The sequence below is a fragment of the Zalophus californianus genome, chromosome 1, assembly GCF_009762305.2.
Source record: "Zalophus californianus isolate mZalCal1 chromosome 1, mZalCal1.pri.v2, whole genome shotgun sequence".
NCBI lineage: Eukaryota > Metazoa > Chordata > Mammalia > Carnivora > Otariidae > Zalophus > Zalophus californianus.
In genome coordinates this window covers 36,435,582-36,457,287 of record NC_045595.1, presented here as the reverse complement: position 1 = coordinate 36,457,287, position 21,706 = coordinate 36,435,582, and the positions used below count along the sequence as shown (strand labels likewise).

The 21,706-nt window shown below is 39.5% G+C and overlaps 1 protein-coding gene across 5 annotated transcripts in view; it reads left to right on the top strand.

The window, feature by feature from the left end:
* FRMD4B (FERM domain containing 4B) overlaps positions 1-18,749 on the top strand; it is a 319,908-nt gene extending 301,159 nt beyond the window's left edge. For all 5 annotated transcript variants that reach the window (XM_027585166.2, XM_027585168.2, XM_027585165.2 and 2 more), the window contains 7 exons: positions 79-307; positions 3,074-3,130; positions 5,068-5,215; positions 7,708-7,827; positions 8,971-9,782; positions 12,796-12,928; positions 17,079-18,749. In XM_027585166.2, coding sequence (XP_027440967.2) covers positions 79-307; positions 3,074-3,130; positions 5,068-5,215; positions 7,708-7,827; positions 8,971-9,782; positions 12,796-12,928; positions 17,079-17,199 — 1,620 coding nt within the window. In that variant the 3' untranslated portion in view covers positions 17,200-18,749. The remainder of the gene's footprint in view (positions 1-78; positions 308-3,073; positions 3,131-5,067; positions 5,216-7,707; positions 7,828-8,970; positions 9,783-12,795; positions 12,929-17,078) is intronic.
* The last annotated feature ends 2,957 nt before the right edge of the window (positions 18,750-21,706 follow it).

The following is a 21,706-nucleotide window of genomic DNA, read 5'->3' as shown; positions in this document are numbered from 1 at the left end:
TAAACTTAGGAAGGTTTTATTCTCAGAGAGCATCTGAACTGAGAATGTACAAGAACCAGTATCATTGTATAAATGCAGGATCCTGCTTTGCAAGAACTGGAGAGCAATTTTCTAATACAGCAAAAGCTGGTTGAAGCTGCAAAGAAACTTGCCAACGAGCCAGACCTTTATAAAACCGTGAAGAAAAAACGAAAGCAAGATTACACAGATGCAGTGAAAAAGCTTCAGGAGATTGAAAATGCGATAAATGAATACCGAATCAGATGTGGAAAGAAACCCAGCCAGAAAGCAACCGTTATTTTACCAGGTTCGTAATCAGTAAGGTTTTTCCAGTCACATAGTCAGTGTTTGTGATGGTATGTAGCATTTCCAAGTTAGTTCATTTGGTGAGAGATAAAAGAAAGAACAGGTTTAAAAGTAAGTTTCTTAGGGTTAAAAATGGTTTGGGATGTCAGTCTTGCAAGTGTGTAAACATGGTTTTCAGTGACATTCTCACTTTTGTAATACTATACTATTGCATTGCTTTCATTTTCGGGATGAAGGAGCATTCATAGCAATATTGGTTCATAATCCCCTTTTAACTAGCCTGACATCACTACAGGAAATAGAGTTGATAGCACAGAGTGGTGAGAGAGCTAGGCCTACGCAGTCATTTCCCAAAGGTTTTTCATGCAGGGACATACATTTTTTTAAGGACCTATCTAACATTTGTGAAAAGAGCTCTTACCATCCTGTCATTGTGGAGGCTATTTAAAGCTGTGGACAAATGCTTGTGATATAACATGAAATGCAGAAAGCAGGGTATTAAATCATAACCACAACATGATCCTGACATCGTATAAATATCTACATACAACAGCTGGTTGGGAAATATTTCAAAATACTAGTAGTTGTGGAATTTCAAGTAACTATTTTTTCTTTTAATACTTTCTGTATTTTCAAAAATTCTCAACATTGTATACTTAACAATTTTCATATTCGGGAAAAAAATACACTGAAAATCTCGTTCAGGTAGTAAGTCCAGTTGGCCTTACTTTAACAGCATGGTTTTCAGCCTTGATTGTTGGTTGAAATATGATTATATTTCTTTGATTCCAAGACTATTTTTTTTCACATTTAAACATCTGTGAAATTTGAATAATTTTTATACTAGATGGTGTACTACAGTTACAATTGGCAATACTTTCTCTTGTTTTACTGAAACATAAAATAATTATATATGTCAGATTGGATGAAATGTGGTGACTAGGTTTCGCGTATTCTCGGGTTTAGGGCGGTATGGTTTATAAAGCAGAGATACGGCTTTTGGAAAGTGAATGCACAGACATCAACACACAAGTGTTCGTCAGCTACAGCTGGAGAATTTAGGATGGCTTTGACTCTGAATGAGAAATCCAGTTGGCTTTGGAGGTGGTTACATTCTGGACCTACAGAGATGGGTGATTAGCAGTGTACTTAACTTTCATAACCATTTGTTGTGGCCCATTCATCCCCAAACTGTGCAAGATTTGAGTGATCTCCTTTACAATGAGTGACATTTGGGCAGCAGATGGTGCCAATGGTTGAGCATATATTGGGTAGATTTTTTTTAAGTGTGCCTGACAGCTGACTACACTGGCACCTTGCCTTCAAACGCTACTGTGTGTCCAATTAAGAGATAGTCTGCCCGGCTCTGATGGAGATTAACATTTGAGATCAGATGGGAGAGATTCCCTTCATAATGGCATGGAAGCCTACACTAAGGTGCTGTATTTGCCTGTAACCTTGCCAGGACTTGACCCTGTGTGTGGAATGATTTGCCAAGGCAGATCAGCACATCTGAGATGACTCTTGTTTTAACATCTGATGAGCAGCAGTAATATTTAGGAGCATTATGGGTATTTCCAACCACCAGGAAGCTGTGTCTAGGTAATAAAAGCAAAACTGTAGCTAATATTTATTGAGCGTTCGTCCTGTACAAGGAGCTGGGCTAAGGGCTTTACATCCATTATTTTAATTACCGTTCACCTTAGCACTGCATACTACATACTATTCTTATTCCCATTTTAGTTGAGCCAAGTGATGGTAAGAGGGATTAAGTCATTTGCCCAAGGTCTCACAGCCAGTAAGTGTCAAAACCAAGATGGGAACCCAGGTCTGTCTAATTCAGTGGTTCTCAGCCAGGAGCAGTTTTGCACCCCAGGGAATATTTGGCAATGTGTACAGACATTTTTGGTTGCCAAAACTGGGCGTGGCGGTGCTTCTCTTAGACAGTGGGCGGAGGCTGGAGATCCTACAATGCAAAGGACAGCTCCCCCCAGCAAAGAATTATCCAGTCCAAAATGCCAGTAGTGCCACGTGAGAAACCTGGGTCTAATTGAAAAGCTCATGCACCACAAAGTGTTTACCTATTAAGAAAAGGCCCTCTTCTTCAGGGAGGGGTCAAAAAATAATTTATACTAACAGCAGATTTTCAAGTGAGGGTTCAGGTGTATTTTGCATAACATTTAGCATTTTTCACGTGAAAGGCATGATTTTTCTTTCCAGTTTGTTGGGTGTAAGCCCTCAATGTATAAGGTAAAATTTTCATCCCATGTAGAAGCTAGATTGAAAACAAAAACTGCCTTGAAATCGGTCCCATTTTTCTTAAAGATTTTATTTATTTATGTATGTATGTATGTATGTATTTAGAGAGTGCATCAGTGGGGGGAGGGGCAGAGAGAGAGAGGGAGAGAGAATCTCAAGCAGACTCTGTGCTGAGAGCGGAGCCTGATATGGGGCTTGATCTCACGACCCTGGGATCATGACCTGAGCCAAAATCAAGACTCAGATGGTGATTGAGCCACCGAGGAGCCCCTAAATCTGTTCCATTTTAAGAAATAGTCCAGTGTCATATTTGTACAATTTCTAAGATGTTTATATCTTTACTAGTAAGTGATTCCATTCTTATAATCATTAATTATTCTTAATGCACTGTAATTAGTTATGTTTACTAAATAAAAATAAGATGGACTCTATTAAGAATTGCTTTATTAAATTCACCGTAGATGTATAAATGCCCTGTTCTTCTAAAGGCACTTATTTTTATTCACAGAAGACATAATCCCATCAGAGAGCAGCTCCTTGTCTGACACTACCACCTATGATGATTGTGAGTAGCTCTTCTTTTTCATTTTAAAATGTTATATATTCTGAAATATTAAGACAGTTTCTTCAAGTAAAGCCTATGTTTTATTCTTTTGGGAAAAGTAGAATGAACTAACTTACATTTATGCAGAATGGTTGGGAAAGGGAGATTATGATTAATTTCTACCGAGGCTAACTCAGCATTAAATACAGTACCATACAAATCACTTGAACTTAGGAAATCATAATACTATATACAACTAAGCCAGTCCTTCAGTAAGGGTTTGTGAGGCTCTATAGAATTTTTTTATTAGCATTTTTACTTACTATTATTTTTTTTTCACTTTTAAGTAGGCTCCACACCCAATGTGGGGCTTGAACTCATGACCCTGAGATCAAAAGTTGCATGCTTTACTGACTGAACCAGCCAGGCACCCCCGTGTAGGATTTTTTTTTTTTAATGTTTTCTCTTGAAGTAATTACAGGTTCACAGGGAGTTGCATAGATAATTTAGAGTCTTTCACTCAGCTTTTCCCAACGGTGACTTCCTATATATTTAGAGTCTAATCTCAAACTGGAAAATATAGTGTAGACTTTGATTATCCCTGTATTCTGGATAGCTAGGAGTTTATTTTCCTTAGGAAGAAATTGGGTTTCATGTCATTGTATTGGCTTCATAGAGGAACGCCATATCTGTTGGGATGGCCTATGTTTGTTCAACACATTTTATGATGGAATGGATTTCATATCGAGTGGTAGAATACTTCCTTGGAATCCCTGGTGCTTAAGCACAGGAGTGACTATCTGTCTGATACGATTTTTTTTAAAGATTTTTATTTATTTATTTGACAGAGAGCGAGCGAGAGAGGGAACACAAGCAGGGGGAGTGGGAGAGGGAGAAGCAGACTCCCTGCGGAGCAGGGAACCCAATGCGGGGCTCGATCCCAGGACTCTGGGACCACGACCCGAGCCGAAGGCAGACGCCTAACGACTGAGCCACCCAGGCGCATATGATTTAAAGAATTCTGGGACGCCACTAACCCATACAGATTAATCTCCCCCATCCCCACCCCAAGTTTGATGGTGCATGAAACTCCACCATTCCAAAATTCTTCCTTTGAGCTGAAGTTGGGTCACGCTTGCCATTCCTCTTTGAAAATGCAAATGTCAGCAGGAGACATAACAAGTCTCTAATGACTTAGCATAAATCAGTTATATCACTTTCAATGATAGGATGAGCCTCTGGTCAACCAAAGAGGTGTAAGAACTTGAAAGGTGAACAAAAGTGATCCATACCAACTTTACAGGCCGGCTTCCTTTTGGCCCTATACACACTGGGGTTTTTCTTTAATATAACTCTAGAAAAGCTATAGTATCACCCATTCTACCAGAATGCTTTCTTTGCTCAGAGTGGTACCTACTAAAGTGGCAAAAGTTGGATCAGGCCCACAAGAGAACAGGTGACCCTTGAACTATGTGGGGGTTATGTGTGGCCATACCCCCCGTGGTTGAAAATGCAAGTATAACTTCTGACTACTCCAAAACTTAACTACTAACAGCCTACTGCTGGCAGAAGCCTTATTAATTTAAACAATAAACACGTTTGTATGTTAAATGTATTTTATACTGTACTCTTACAGTCAAGTAAACTAGAGAAAAGAAAATGTTATTAAGAAAATCATAAGGAAGAGAAAATGCATTTACTATACTGTACTATATTTATCAGAAAAAAAAATAATCCGTGTATAAGTGCATCCATGCAGTTCAAACCTGTGTTGTTCAAGGGTCAACTGTATTCAGTGATTTCCGTTTTTTAGTGTATAGAGTATAAAAATAAATTTCCTGAAAGTAATACACTTCTAAAAACATCAGCTCTTCTGATTTTGTTTTTGGAGGGCTGGCAAGGTATTTATTGCCTTATTTATTTACCTACTTACTTATTCATTCATTCACTTATTATAGCTAATGACACCTTCACTCTTGCCGGGCAGCGACCAAGTTCAGTACCTCATTCTCCAAGAATTCTTCCCCCCAAGTCTCTCGGGATTGAGCAAATCCATTTCAGAAAGTCGTCCGTCAATGAACAGTTTGTGGAGACCAGGCAGTCCAGGTGAGAAGTCACAGCATTAGTAAGGCAGATGCCTCACAGCCATGGCACCTTTCCTCCAAAATAGTTGACCCTTTTTGGCTTTACCCTATTTATCCTTTCGGAAGGGGTTATCTTGCAAAACAAAGCATAGAAACTAACCCCGTTATTTGTTGTTGACAGCAAGTGCAAGTGTTTCTAAGAGATCTTTTCAAAGCATTTGACAGTTTCCTATATTTTAAAGTCTGCTGGATTTATGTTAGGTTCCAGGGGCATTATTTATAATCTGGATTTGGATATAATGTCCTAAGTTCAGTTTCAGAACCCATGCTCTCAGGAAACTGACATTAAATACCACTCTATCGGTGTAAGTGACAGAAATGACTTCTGATCTTTAAAATAGAAATGAGACTTCAACTCATCTTTAATCTGTAAAATAGACAATATGACTTTTTTCTCAAATGTCTCAGGTAAATATTATCTGGGCAATAACACCAGATTTTAAAAAGATGACAGACCAGTGATTCTCAGAATTTGGCTGCATGGATCAATACTACTAAAAAAAAAAAAAAAGAAAGAAAGAAAAATAGGACCCAAGATAGGATTACCAAATGTTTACTCTGCCTAATCAGGATGTTCAAGTAAACAATGCCATGATTTCAGGAAAAAAACGGCATGTAAATATCAAAAAAAATACAGCCATTGTCATAATAATAATAAAATGAAGTGAACATTTATGGAACTCCTACTGTGTATCAGACACTGTTCAAAGTGTTTTAATATGTATTAATGAATTTAATCTGTACCACAATCCTGGTGGTTATGACAACTGTCATTACCATTTACAGATAAGTAGACTGAGGACCAGAAAGCTTGAATAACCTGTTGGGTTCATGTAAATGTTGGAATCAGGATTTGAACCTTTTAACCAATATGTCACACTGCATCTCAACAAAGGTGTTGGAAATTAGTCTTAAAATAAAGGAAGATTATTTAGATTAAATAATTCTTCGCTTATGAAAACAACACCTTATTATATTTCTCCTTTGTCGAAGACCATATCAGGCCCCTCTGTTAGAATAGCATTTAGAACTGTTGCCTTAAACAATAGAAATCCAAGTGTCTAGAGCTGTGCTGGCCAGTTCAATTAAAAGTAAATAAAATTAAAAATTCACTTTCTCAGTCATGCTAGCCACATTTCAAGTGCTGATGGGCGCACATATGGGCTAATGTCTATAATACTGGCATAGATATAACACATTTCCATCGTTGGACAGCCCTGGACAAGTATATTTATTATATTAGGGAAAACAAAGCTATTGCAGTAAAAGGAAAAATTATAACCAGAAATCATTATCTTAAAAATTACTATACCTACTTCCTTAATAGCTTAAGATGGGTTTGCTCTTTGAGCCAACAATTTCACTTAGAGGAACTTTTCCTATTGAATTAATTAAGTACAGGATGCTCATCACATTATTGTTTACACTAGTGACAAATTGAAAACAACCCAAATGCTCAACTAGTGAATTGTTTAAATAAATTATAAATCCTTACAGTGGAATGTTATACTGTCATTAAAATAACATTGTGAATGAATATTAACCAACACAAAACATTAGATACAGTTTTTTTAATGTGGGTTTTGAAGGAGAATATAGGGTAAGATAATATTTTTTTGTTGTTAAAAACTGTAAATGCCTGTAAGTATGCCTAGTAAAAATATCTGGCTATATCCGAGGCTTCTGATTATAGATATTTAAATTTTTCTTTTTTATCTGTATTTTCAGAATTTTCTGCAATGAACTTGACGTGCTTTTGTAATAAGTAAAAATGTAATCAAAGTCACATTTAATTAAAAAATTAACTTCAGAGTGTGTTCTCACTGTGCTGGGTAGCAAACAAAGTGATTTAAAGATGTTGCCTTCTAGTCCATGGGCCTGCAGACAATAGCCCATTGGCCAGATCCATCCTGCGACTTATTTTATATTTTTATATGGCCCACGAGCTAAGAACGGTTTTTCTTATGTTTAAACAGTTGGAGGGGAAATCAAAAGCAATAGTATTTGGGGAAGTGAAAATTATATGATACTTGACTTTCGGTATCCACAGTCAATCTCTATTAGCTCATAGCCACCCCCATTCACTTACATGTTGTCTACACTGCTTTTGTCCTTCAAGGGCACAGTAGAGCAGTAAGGACTGGGACATCTGGCCTGCAAAGCCAAAAATATTAACTATTAGACTCTTTACAGAAAAAGGCTTTGCTGCCCCTGCTCTAGTTGCTTTTGATCTCTTTTATTCAATATACTCTTTTTTTAAAAAACTTTAATTTTTTTCCTTCATCCGTATGACTCAGAGAGATCAAGGATACTAAAGCACAAAGGCACTCTGCCCTGTTTTCTCCAGTGCTCCTTTCCTTCAGCTTCCAGTAAGTTTCAGATTGGCTGATGACGAGTTTGCCAGAGATGTCAGGAGGCTCATCATCTCCCGACTTCTTCTTTTCCCCATCACAGGGAAATGCTGTCGACACACGGCAGCCCTTACAAAACCCTGGAGCAGCGGCCCCTGGGCGGACGGAGTATGCCCACCACCCCAGTTCTGACCCGGAACGCCTATAGCACCAGCCACTTGGAGTAAGAGCGCTTCGTTCCAATGACTTTGCCACTGTTGGTTTTGCTTTCCTTTGTTGTGCATCTTAATCATTTTAAGGCACTTGATTCAGCAGGACTGTGTTACAAATCTACATTTTCTACTTAATGGGTCAACGACATTGGCAAAGAAAATGTATTGAAAAATATGCTTCGAGATAGGAGATTTGTGTGTGTGTGCGCGCGCGCCTTAATTTTCCCAACCAGACATCACCGTTTGTTATTTAGTGGTGAGGATGAAGATAATGACTCGAGCAATGCTTTGACGTCTTTAGGGGAGGTTTTGCTAGCTCTTTTATATGCCTGATATTTTTTTTATTTTTTTAAGATTTTATTTATTTCTCAGAGAGAGAGAGAAAACACAAGCAGGGGGAGCGGCAGGCAGAGGGAGAAGCAGGCTCCCCCCTGAGCAAGGAGCCTGATGCAGGGCTCGATCCCAGGACCCTGGGATCATGACCTGAGCCGAAGGCAGAGGCTTAACTGATTGAGCCACCCAGGCATCCCTATATGCCTGATATTATTCAGTCCACACAACAAGCCGAACTGTAGATCTCAGATCCTGTTTTCTCTCCTCATTTTACAGATGAGGATTGCAAGAGGTTAAATGTCTTACCCAAGCTCGCACAGCTGGGAGATGGCAGAGCCATGACTCCCCCAGATATGTCTGGCATCAGAGCCAGGCTCTCCCCCGTGCGGTGCTCCCTCCACCCTAGTCTGCATCTCCTGCTATCCTTGTTGGAAGAGAGGAACCTCCAAAGATGCGTTGGGCTTTCTTTTTAGGCTTTGATGCAACTTGTGCATCATCAGTTTATATCTTCCCTCCTCTCGAGTGAGGCTTGGGATCCCATGGTTGTTAGAACTTGGTTCTTTTCTCATTTGGACCAGGACACAGTGAACCTGTGTGGGAACCAAGGGATTGTGTGAAAAATGGATTCTCTTGTGCAGTCAGCTTTGGAAACCTTGAGTCTTATGGCAGTTCAGGGGTGATTAGATCCTTCAACGCCATGTTCATTTTGTAAAATTTCGGTCCTTCCTTCTTTCTTCCTCTGTTACTTTGTTTCTACCTCTGTTACTACCTATTACTACTCTGTTTCTACCTCTGTTAAATTGGCCTCTCTCCTTCTGCAGACCCGAATCTTCAGCCCAGCACTGTCGCCAGCGCAGTGGAAGCCTTGAATCTCAGTCCCACCTGCTGTCTGAGATGGACAACGATAAGCCATTTTTCTCCCTCTCCAAATCCCAAAGAAGCAGTAGTACAGAAATCCTGGATGACGGGTCTTCCTACACCAGCCAGTCAAGCACAGAGTATTGCTGCGTGACACCCGTCGCCGGCCCATATTACACTACCCAGACTCTGGACACTCGTGCGAGGGGCCGGAGAAGGTCCAAGAAACAGAGTGTTTCGACTTCAAATTCAGGAAGCATGCCCAACCTAGCACAAAAGGATAGTTTGAGGAATGGTGTCTACACAAAGAGCCAGGAACAACCTTCTTCTAGTTACTATATTGCTGGGTACACACCCTATCCCGAGTGCGATCTTTATTACAGTGGCGGCTACGTCTATGAGAACGACACGGAGGGACAGTACAGTGTCAATCCTTCCTACCGGGCCTCAGCCCACTACGGCTACGAGCGCCAAAGGGACTATAGCAGGTCCTTTCATGAAGATGAGGTCGACCGGGTGCCCCACAACCCATATGCAACTCTCCGGCTGCCCAGGAAGGCTGCTGCCAAGTCAGAGCACATCACCAAAAACATCCACAAGGCCTTAGTTGCAGAGCACCTGCGTGGCTGGTACCAGCGGGCCTCTGGGCAGAAGGATCAGGGGCACAGCCCACAGACTAGCTTTGACTCAGACAGGGGATCGCAGAGGTGCCTGGGGTTTGCAGGACTGCAAGTACCCTGCTCTCCCAGCAGCCGAACATCGTCCTACTCTTCCGGTAAGAATACTGCCTACTCACTTGATCCCCAGATCAAATTTACCTCCTGTCCCCCGCCCACCCTCCCCCCAAACCACTCCCCTCAGGGATCACAGGGCCAGTACCCAAGGTCATGACACTGGTAGCCATTCCGTGGGGCCACAGTAAGAATTGCCAACTGAAACATAGTTCTTTCTCTTCGGCTTTCCAAAGAACACAGTCCACAGGAGTCCAGTGGAGCAAATCGTAGATTCCAATCCAACAAGCATTCATTGAGCACCTATTCTATGCTGCCCTGTGTTAGGGGCTTTCAAATATTCTATCTTTTCCCCATGTCATTAAAGTGTTCAGGTCACTGATGTTTGATATGTTTAAAAAAAAAATAGAGTGAATCCATCAGGTAAGCAGAAAACATTAGGATTTTGCATCCTTCCCTGCTCACCAGCAGGAACTTGATCCTCTAAAGGCAGTTTGTTTTGAATGTTCGGGTAGCTGTGTGAGGATCTTAGTAATTCTGATGGGAGCCAGTAATTTGTAAGCCCTGTTCCTGGCACTGTTCTACGTGCTTCGCGTGCCTTGACTCAATTCAGTAATCACATATACTCTGCTTTAGGGTTGATGTAAGGGATTTTCAAAGATAATTTTGGTTAGAGATGTTCCCTCATGCATTGACTTGGGCCCCTCACTCCACTAAAATCCATGGAGTACTTACTGCTTACCCCTCGCTGAGTAGAGAAATGAGGGGAAAGAGGACTATCTGTCTCTGGTTACGTTGATTCAACAAACAAGCAGGCGTGTCCCGGAAGCTGAGGAGCCAGGGTTGACCCAGTTTTGGCCTTGAGGAGCTCACGGTCTAGTCAGCAGCCAGAGGAATGTATGCAAATTAAGCAATTTCGAGGCTCTAAAACGAATGAGTTCTTGAACTACGTGGAAACCTGAGGTCCTATGTTCTTGCCCCTCTTTCAGGCATGACCCCTTAGTAGGACACAGCACAGGGATTCCTGAATCACCGAGTAATAGTTGGTGAAAACTGTGCCTTTAAAAGTATTCTAAGTTTGTTGACCAGAGACATTTCCATGGAGATTTCTATTTTTTTTTTTTTTTATTTGGGTGTACGGTCTCTTATGGTTTGTGTAGGACTTTGGACTTCCGCTAGGGCTTTCCCATTTATTATCACATCTACCATACAAAAAGGCTCCTGTTCTTACTCCTGGTAATTTATGGCTCATCTCTAGAGAACGCCTTTCTTCCCCCTAACGTTCAGGGCACTGCATGAGAATCTTTCCAAAAACAAACATGGAGAAGGTGTTAGAAAGAAAGAATAAACAAGGAGGGCTGAGATGCATATGGATTGTCATCAGGGCCCAGGGCTGGAGTTGATGCCGTTTTAAGCAGGGGGGCTGGAAAGGAGCAGGCATCCCTCCGAAACCACAGCATTACTGCTGGTTGGCTCGGTCCCTGAGGCAAAGGTAAGAATGGAGTGAGTGCTTCTCGATTCACACCCAGTAGGAGCCTGGCTTGTAGCCATAGGATTTGGCCCCACAGACCAAAGGCATTCCATTCATGTTAAAGAATTAAAGGGATGGAATTAGATCTCATTCCTGTCTACATTTTATAGCTGCAAAAATGTATTACAACAGGCATGCATCATGGAGAGTTTCCTGTTATTTGCTAAAGTAGTCAGGGGTTTCGTAGCTCGTTCTAGTCATCTGAAGACTCTCTTGGTGACTCCGTTTTAGTAGTAATGACAGCCACCATCTCTTGGCAGCTTCCCCTGGGCCATGCCACATGCTCGGTGCTTCGTGTGCACCATCCCACCTACTGTATGCAAACAGTTGGGTACCGTGAGCGCTGTTGTTAGGTCTATTATTACTATCCTCGTCTTGCAGCGGAGGCAGTTCTGGTTTAGAGAGTTGAAGTGACCCTGGCCAAGTCCCAGAGCTAGGAAGTGCTTGACACCTTAACCACCGAGCTTTCCAGCCCCTGACTCAGAGTTACGAAACATTCTTAGAAACTCGAAGTGAGAGAATTACATCTTTGAGTCAAAACCTCATGGCATCCAGGGCCACAGATGAGTTTTGAAAGGCGTCCACCCTACACTGGACACCAGGGCTTTGTGGGTGTGAGAAAGAAGACAAGGAAGGTGGCTGCCAAGAACAGGAAATGGAGGGGAGCTGGAAGTATCCATGAGCGGTCCTGGCCTTGGACCACCAGCTTGGCGTTGTGGTCACCTTGTGCATCCTGGGCATGGAGCAGGACTGGTTTTAGAGAGAGGACAACAAACACCCTACGATGAGACATTCACTGGGCTTTGCTCCCAAATGGTGCCCTTGTCTTGTTCCAGTTCAGTCCCTCAGTAGAACATATTCCCTCCTATACTAGTTACCCTCCCCGCCCCTTCCCACACACACACTTTTTCTTTTAAGGCAAAAAGTATGCGTCGATCCTGCTAGTGGCTGGCATTGCCTTGGGCCGAGGAGCAAGTCGTGACCCAACAGGGCAACTTACGGAGTGCTTTTCCTCCAAAGGCCTCCAAAAAACTCAAACTGGGTCATCTTATCTTTACAAATAAAGCCTTATCTATCCAGCCACCATAGCCAGAATGGAAAGACTCTCTCCATATATGAGAATGTTTTTCCTACTTGTCTTTTAGGTTATTTTTTATGCCTTTCAATTAACTTTATTCCCATTAATAATATCAATAGTTACCATTTTGGGAGTGCTTACTCTATAGCAAGCACAGTGCTAGACATTCTCATATATAACCTTATTCAATCCTGGTATCATCCCTATACAGGATATATCTGCATTGTTATCCCCACTTTACAGGTGAAGAAACTGAGACTTGAAGAGAGTAAACTATTTGCCCGAGGTCACATGGCCAGTGACTAAATTGGATTAGGAACTCTGTTGATTATAAACACTGGCTCTTAATCTCTGCACATAGATGATTATAATGTACATCTAAATGGCCTAAACAGTCTTTGCTTTGAATATTCCCACTAATTTTGTCTCTTTCCATTTTTACTTCTAGTATCTTCTACAAACGCTTCTGGAAATTGGAGGACCCAGATAGCTGTAGGGCTATCTGACTACGAGACCCCGGCACATTCTTCCTACACCAGCTGCTACGGCAACATCTATAATCCTTTGCCCTCCCCAGGCAGGTGAGAAGGCAATGCTCCAAAATTCTAGTAGCCTGTTCCTGGTCAAAACAATTGAGGAATTCATTTTTTTTCTTTTTTCTTTTTTCTTTTTTTTTTTTTATGACTGCTCAAGGATTATCAGACTATAGCCTGTGGGGCCCAAACCAGCTGCCACCTGTTTTTGTAAATTAAGTTTTATGGGAAAACAGCCATGTTCATTCACGTACATTTTATCTATGGCTGTTTTTGCACCGTGAGGGCAGAGTGGAGTAGCGACAGAGCCCTCATGGCCAACAAAGCCAAAAATATCTGGCCTTTTTAAGAAAAGGTTTGTTGACTCCTAACCTAGATTGTTCGAATTTGACTCTGTTCCTCGTCTTCTGCAAGGTCTTAAATTCTGTGTCTGACGGGTTTTTTTTAATTGCAGTACTTTAAACGGTATTACTGATACATCCATTTAAGACTCTCCTGGAACCTTGGAGGAAAAATATCTCTACTCCAGAAAAGGCTCTTCACATCAGAATTCCTCGTAGGCAGTTGGTGGGCTTGATTTCAATGAACATTTGCCAGCTTTTTGTGTCTGACCCTGTGTTCCTTAAGAAGCTACAAACACAGTCAGTTGCCCTATTTGTAATCGTGGTTCTTTGTAAACATTTGGAGGAAACATACAAGAACAGTTTGTTAAAATGTGATTTTTTAAAAAAGATGGCTAACTCCGCATTACTTCTTTGTATATGCAAGAGGAGAGGAGTTTCTCCAAGAGGAGTTAAGTTATGAAGAGGTCATTTCTCCCTCACTTTTCACAGGATATCATTCACACCCATCGCGCCAAGAAATAGAGCATTTTCTGTTTGTTTTTATTTAATTTTTGCTCTAGGTCAAATTGCTTCAGGCATAGGGAGACTTACACAGACAATAACTTATCAAAGTGTCTAGCCTGGTGAGTTTGAGAGATTAAATATCTTTCCTTTTTTCTACTTCAATTTTTTATTTCAGTTCTAGTTGATTAACCTCCATCAACCCTCAGTTTGTTCTCTATAGTTAAGAGTCTCTTCTGGTTTGCCTTTCTCTCTTTTTTTCCCTTCCATTGTTCATCTGTTTTGTTTCTAAAATTCCACATATGAGTGAAATCATAATTTCTTAATAAAGTACTCAGTGTTACAAACGAATTGGAGGTATTCAACCCCAAAGCCTTATTTTTCTTCTCCTTGTTCAAGGAGAGTTTTTCTTGGCTTGAACTGTTAGGCCGATTGTCTCAACTCAACAAAGGGTGTGCTCAAAATAGGATTTTAGTGAAAATATACCTCAGGGGACTTCAAATAGCTTGGGTTTCTGTAAATAATGCTTGCAAATGAGTTAGGAGCAAGAACTATAATGGCTTTGGCCCAAAATTGGAGCTGCACTTTAAGTCAGTTCTCATCGTTTTGTATAATTCATTTGCATATAGTTTTCCCCACTTGTACACTTTTACTTTCCTTTTCATGGACTGCATGAGAAATAATATAAAAGCACATGAAACAGTTTGAAAATCCTTTAACACTACTTTCACTGGACTCAGGAAGTACTAAACATTTTTAGAGAAAGTCTGTTTTTACCAAGTGTGCCTGTCTGTCTCAGAGAGCCAGCCCAAGATGGCCTGACGTGGAGTCTGATGTCAGAGGTGGGGTAATCTACAGGAAATTAGAAACTATTTAAAGATCCCTATTGTGTGTGCTCACACGCACATCGTATGAGCTCATTGTGGAAAATTAGGAAAATAATAAAGGGATAAATAAGTAGGAAATCATTTACCCATAATTCTACCATCTAGAGATGGTAGCTATTAGCATTTTGACACATTTCCCATTTTCCAGTGTCCATTTTTAACATGGTGGTAATGATACCCTTATGTGCAGTTTTACACCTTTCATTATCTATGAATTTCTGCATCCCAGTGTTTTACTTAATATCACAATATAAACATGTTCCCATATTTTTAAAAACCGTTAAACCTTATTTTATGTGATCCACATGATATTCCACTCAATAAATATACCATACTTTATTTAACAGTTCCCATATTTTGAATTTGAATGGTTTTTAGATTTTTCTCTCTCTTTTTTATTGTAATGCTGCTGTTAATGTCTTTGTGCAAAATATTTGTCTGAATTCCAGATTATTGCCTTAGGATACATTCCAATAAGTAGAATTAATGGATTACATTGAAAAGTGAATTTTTTTAAGCCCTTGCTTTCCAGAAAGATTTGCCAATTTACCCTCCCAGCAACAGAGGTACGGGTGTGCTTATTTCCATCTGTTTGTCTATTTAGGATTTTTTTTTTATTATACCTCAGAGTGATCAACTTAACTTGACCTACTAACAAAGCAAGTATCATAACAGCCATCCATTAAGTTTTAGAAATTTGGTGTAAAATTATGTTATTTTTGATGAAAACATAATTTTTAAAATAAGAGAGAAATTAGGTTTCAAGATAAAGATAAAAAGAAAACCTTTAGATCTGCCCTGAAGTTCAAGATTTGAGTAATTTTTTAAACAAATGAAGTACATAGTATTTCAAGATCCTTTCCCCCCAAGTGTCTGGCTCTTAACATTTACAGAAAGCTACACATTTTTACCAATAAAAATTTGTTTCCAAGTATGCTGTGGTATAATTGTCAGTGGCATAGACTTTCTAAAATCATAAATGTCAATGTCTCTTATGCTCCCTAGTATATAATGCAGTCAGATTCTTGGCTCTGTATGCTGCAAACTGTGTTTTCAAATAACTTTTTCCCCCTTGCCTTCCTGTTTTCCATTTTGCATTCTCTTCCTTATCTAACTACCTCTACCAGGCAACACCCAGGGCTTCTGTCACGGAGAATGGTTGTGTCTCCCGAAATGAGATCAGTTTTCAGTTCTCTTTTGCTCAGTGTAGCCAGCTGTAGTAAGTACAGCCCTCAGATCCGTCTGCTGCATCTTGCCTTGTAGCAGGACTTTTGCTTGTTCTGGCTGATGTGTGAAGCTATGGAAATCTGACTGTGTTTATAGTAGATGAAAACACTAAATACCTGGTTTTACATAGTATTTCTTTCCGCAGCTCTCCTTCCAGTGCCTTTTTAACCATCTTGACTAAAGAAATGTAAAATAAAAAGAAACCTACTAACTATCTAACCTATTCTAAATGACTGTTGCAGGAATGAGGTTTTGCCTATTGGAATGTTTTGTGTTATAGGATGCCTTCCTTTGGATATATCATCCAAGTATGCCTATGATTTTTGAATGTGGTGTTGTTTCCAATTGATGTTCGACCCATAGACCCTAGGGATGTAAGATGTGTTCCTGGGTGCCCCTGCCTGCCACTAAATATATTCCTTTGTCCCTGAGGAAAGCATCTAGTCTATTCCCTTAATTTGAAGAATACTTAAAATGTGGCTGTCAAAAATACTTTTTAAAAAGTTAAAAATAGGGGCGCCTGAGTGGCTCAGTTGGTTAAGCGACTGCCTTCGGCTCAGGTCATGATCCTGGAGTCCCGGGATTGAGTCCCGCATCGGGCTCCCTGCTCAGCAAGGGAGTCTGCTTCACCCTCTGACCCTCCCCCTTCTCATGCTCTCTCTATCTCATTCTCTCTCTCAAATAAATAAATCTTTTAAAAAATAAAATAAAATAAAATAAAAAGTTAAAAATATGACTCTCACACAAAGAGAAAATGGGCATGTGTCAAAGATTTGTTTAACTCATTAATGTAACAGAATGGTAAAGCTGCTTCCAAGAGAATTCAAAAGACTGAATTCAACACACTGAAAGATAAAAGGCTGGAATAAGATTACTAAATAAGATTAAAAAACCAGTTAATGGCCTACAGGGCAATAAAACTATAACCATAGTCTTTTTATAGTAGACCAAAGTTATTTGTATTTCTTCCAGACAAAAACCCTACAAGTTAACATGTAACTTACCACAATCTGGATCCTAATCAATGGTAAATATAAGTGAGACAAAGGAATATCTCCCGAGAGAATTAAGTACACCTTGCATGGGCCTTTTTGACAGTTCGCCAGTAGGATAGTGAAAGAACACACCATCATCCTTTGCCTTGACAGTGCTTTCTACTAATTCTTTGAGTAGCGTCATCTTTGTACTCTGGTAATAAAAATGACCACAAGTAATAACTCTCCTGGTTTCCTTTAATAGACAGTACCCAGAGATCAGTCAACTGGACAGCACAGATGGAAGCCGGTTGGAAGACAGCCTGGAGAGCAGGGAGCAGAAGCTCTTTTGGCATGAAGATTCAAAGCCTGGAACATTAGTCTGAACTGCAGTTGGACCTCTTGACCAAACACTGCATTCTCACACTAGTGTGCCTTGCAAAATGTGTTCGTCTTCCCAGAAAGCTATCCGGCGTTAGAAAGCTAAAGGCATCCAAGTTTGGAGAGACCCTGAACGACTTGCCTTTCTGACCCCGGGCACTCACGTGACAGAGCAAGGTGGAGCCGTGGCCACGAAAGGCCTCAGCCTTTATCAGTAGCAAGCACTTTTTAAGGGAATAAAAGTTGTTGAAGGCAAACCGCAAAACTGTGAAAAGTGCGTTCAGGGTCCCCAACAGGAAAGAAGGACGGGAAATTTCAGAGCACAATCCAGAATGATGAGGAAAGGGAAAGCAGAAACTCCTTAGTCATTAATCACCTTCAGAAAGTTTGGGTTTGTGAGCCGGTGAAGAATAACTTGCTATCTCTACCCAGACATGAACAATTTAGACAGTATTGGAAAATTACTTGAAGAGAAGCTGGATTTTCATGAAGTTCTGAATGAGTGTAAATGTTTTTAGGATATCATAAAGAGTGATGGTTTTCATAAGCACCGTAAAATGGGTTCTGGAAAGACTTAGCATCCTGTAATATAACTTTATGGTAGCAGATTGGGGAAAACAAAGCAGCCCACTGAATAATTGACAAACTCTGCTTGGAGAATGTTCTAAGGTACAATATTATTGGGCTCCTTTTTTTCTTTCTACACCAATTGCCTGATGGGTGATTATTCAGGCTGGTAACTCTCCAATTTGCCTGCCATTTCAAATGGCAGACCTGATATGGAAAGTTTTTCTAACCAAGAGTTCAAAAAAGTATTTTAAGATCATACAGAAAGAACCCAAAACAAAACAAAATGGAAAAACAAAAGCCACAGCATTTTCAATGAATTGCGTGCCTTAAAATGGTGAACATTAGAAAAGTAAGCATATTGTCCAGATTCCACGGGGGTTCTAAGTCACCAAATGACAAAAAACAAGATTAATCATTAAAAAACAAAACAAAAAAACAAAGACAAAAACAAAAAAAACTCCAAGCTGCAGTAGATTTAATTATGAGGCTAAAACTACCTCATACTTTACTCGGAAGAACTAATTAGCTATGGTTTACTGTATTGTTTTTAAAAAAAAAAAAAAAGAACAAATATTTCCATATTCCAGATTGCTCTTTTTTGTCATCTTCACTCTGCTTCAATATTCCATAAAAGGTGCTCCCTTCCCCCCTTTTATACAGGTTTCATGTTCATATTGTGAATAGAGAAGTTTCTGAACAACTTTTTTGGAACATTTTCTATCTATATTCCAAAGCATGTAATATATACATAAAAATGCTTTGTTAAACTGGTCCTTAGTCATTTGTATCATTAAATATGAAGTTTGGGAGAAAAATTTGGAACAAAAAAGAAGACATGCAAAAAATAGTAAGTTATTCCTTTTTGCATACTTGTATAGCCTTCTAGAAACAGAAATACCCTTTTGCATATTCTTTTACTGTTCTGACTTTTTAAGACCTATTATTTTTTTACATAGGTCAATAAACTGAGGTGTGCTACTGAAAATGTTTACGTATTCTTCCATTACATTCAGGGTTCAGACAAAGCAGTTTAAAGTGCTCTACTTCAAGTAATCATGTTGGACAAGATTGCGGATTTTTAGTTATATATTAGCATATTTTATTGATGCCAAGATGCACATTTTTTCATATTTACATCTTTGAAATCAGGATGCATCTTTTGATGGATGGCATGCTCTCAATGAACTGGCAGTGTTTTTTTCTTAGTGCTACATAAAATAATACTGTGTCTTACAATAAAGTTGTCTTAGAATTGATGAAATACGGTAGTTTATTGCCTCACTGAGGATGACAGATGTGAATTTTTAGGCTTCCTAATCGTGCGAATGTTGTTTATTTGTAACAAGTCATCCATCCTAGTTTTGCCGACTTGCCAACAGGTCTTCTAAATTCAAGAAAATGTTTCATCTGACATCTATTTATCCTGCACAATGGGGAAAGGGAATGGGAAATGAAATGTAGGAAGACCTTAATATTTCTGTGCAAGTATCTCAGATGGAAATAACCTTCTTCTGTTTAAGAAAGGGAATGCTCAGAATTGCAAGTACACTTTGAAAGAATGCATGGAACTTGGCTCCCAAATGGTTAAAGAAGGTACAGAAATGGAAGCACAGTGGGCCTGCTGTTTGATTTTTTTTTTCCCCTTTTTAGGAAAACCTCTCTCTACCACATGTTTGGTGTGTTTATTAATAACCAAAGCATGGCAAAGGTAAATTATTCAACATAACCCATTGATCTGTTTCTTATTACAAGATGTCATATTTTCCTGATAAAAATTTTAAATTAAAAAAATTTTAAATTCAAACACAAAGCAAATAAATAACATAAGAACATAATTATGCCCTGGAAGCCTAATGTTACCAGATGTAAGAATTGTTCATTTATTTTCTATTAGTTCACATTTTCTTCTATGCATACAGTAATGTTTTAAAAATTCAGCATCATATTGCAAGGACAGTTTACAACTTGTTTTTTTCACCTAGCATATCATGGACCTCTCTGTATCAATATATATTGATCTACCTCATAAAGATGTATATTTTACAAGGTGGATTTTTTTTTAATTGCCTCACCTTCCTTGCTGTTCATATTTTTTCCTATATTTGAGAAAATTCTTCAAAATTCTTTCTTGTACTCATATAAGCTTAATGTTACAAGTAATAAAGATTCCAGAATTGTTTCAAACTATTAGTTTGGCCTGTTCTTAGGAACAAAGGTTCAGACTAAGAGTTCCTTCAAATGTTAGTCCTTCAGAGCATTCAGAAGTGGAATAATGACTTTCTTCAGGACAGAAGAGTTTGAATTCTTTTCTAGAGTAATTTTCACAGGATCAGTGGTGAGAGACAAGTTTTTTAAATTTTCAACTATTGTGGGCCTTTAGTTTTGTGAAGACAAAGATGAATTACTAAGGAAAACAAGTTAATTTAAAAAAATGAATTCCTAGGGAAGTGGAAAAAAACAAATGGGTACAAAAATATACATTCCTGCTCATTAGATTCACAGGGCATAAAACTACTCTGTTGAGTCACAATCACAGATTCTAAACACAGACTCTTACTTTTTTACCTCAATTTACATTCCACTAACAGTTTCTTAACTCCCCATGTTTCTCATTGAAGTATAGTTAACATACGGTGTGCTGTTTCAGGTGTACAATGTATTGATTCAACAATTCCATGCATGACTCAATGCTCACGGTCGTAAGAGTATCTGGACCACCCTCTGAGTACCGCTAACTTGGAGCTCTTCACAGGAGGTTCCCATTCATGCATGTTAATAAGGCAAGTCATTCTTCATCCCCTGTTACCTCATAAGGCATGGAGCTGCAGTTCATCTCGAAAGAGAAAAATCTGTTTAACACATACATGGATATACTCATCTTTCTGCTCAAGCCCTTTACCTCTCGTGTTCCTCATGGTTCAGTGTGTGCCGTGAAGTGTTGTGTGTATGAGCTGCTCTAATCCCCACGACAGCCCAGTGACTTGATGTTATCTCCATGTTACTGAATCTGAGAATTGGGAAGGGCAAGTCATTTGTCCAAAAGTCGTGCAGCACTTGGAAGAAAAGCAGGAAATAGATTTTGATTCATCCAACACCAAATCCTAAACTACTGCAGCCTTGTTCCAAGAACAATTTCTCTGCAGTCTGGGTAGCAAACAAGATTTTTAAGAATATATTATAGGGGCACCTGGGTGGATCAGTAAGTTAAACGACTGACTCGGTTTCAGCTCAGGTCATGATCTCAGGGTCCTGGAACAGAGCCAACTTCAGGCTCCACGCTTATTGCCGAGTCTCCTTGGGACTCTCTCCCCCTCTGCCCCTCCCCCTGTGCTCTCTCTCAAATCGATAAATCTTTTATAAAAAATATATATATATACATAAATGAAAATTGAATATATGCTAAGCTCAGCTGTCCTTGTTTGTTTGTTTTTGGTTTTTTTTTTCCATTACCAGTGGCAAAAAGGCAAAGGCAGGCCTCAGTCTGAATATAGGTGAAGATAACCCTTATCTGGGTTACTACCAGCCTTGCAGCCTGGTAGGCTGCATTTTGTATTGCTATGTGAGCTCATGAGCGGACCAAGTACATTTGTTAATTCTTTTCAAGTCACTAAAATGTCTCACACCAGTGAATATACTTGTTATAATCACAGATAACCATAATGAGCTAAATATTGATCAGTAGCCCTGAAAGTATCTATCAATCTTTCTCCATTTCTGATGGCTCAGGGCAGCAGGATAATATGAAGTTTATATGCTCTGCTACCATGACCCCAAGGAGTCCTCTCAGAATTGACCTCTATCAGATGTATGTGCCCGTGGGCTTTCGCTCTTGATTCTCCTTGGAAAGAGTGAATCTGGGATTAATCCCCTTTTAGAATCTGAGCCCAGTGCCAAAAAATCCTTCCAGTACTTCCCACCTTTTCTACTTTTGATGCCTCATGG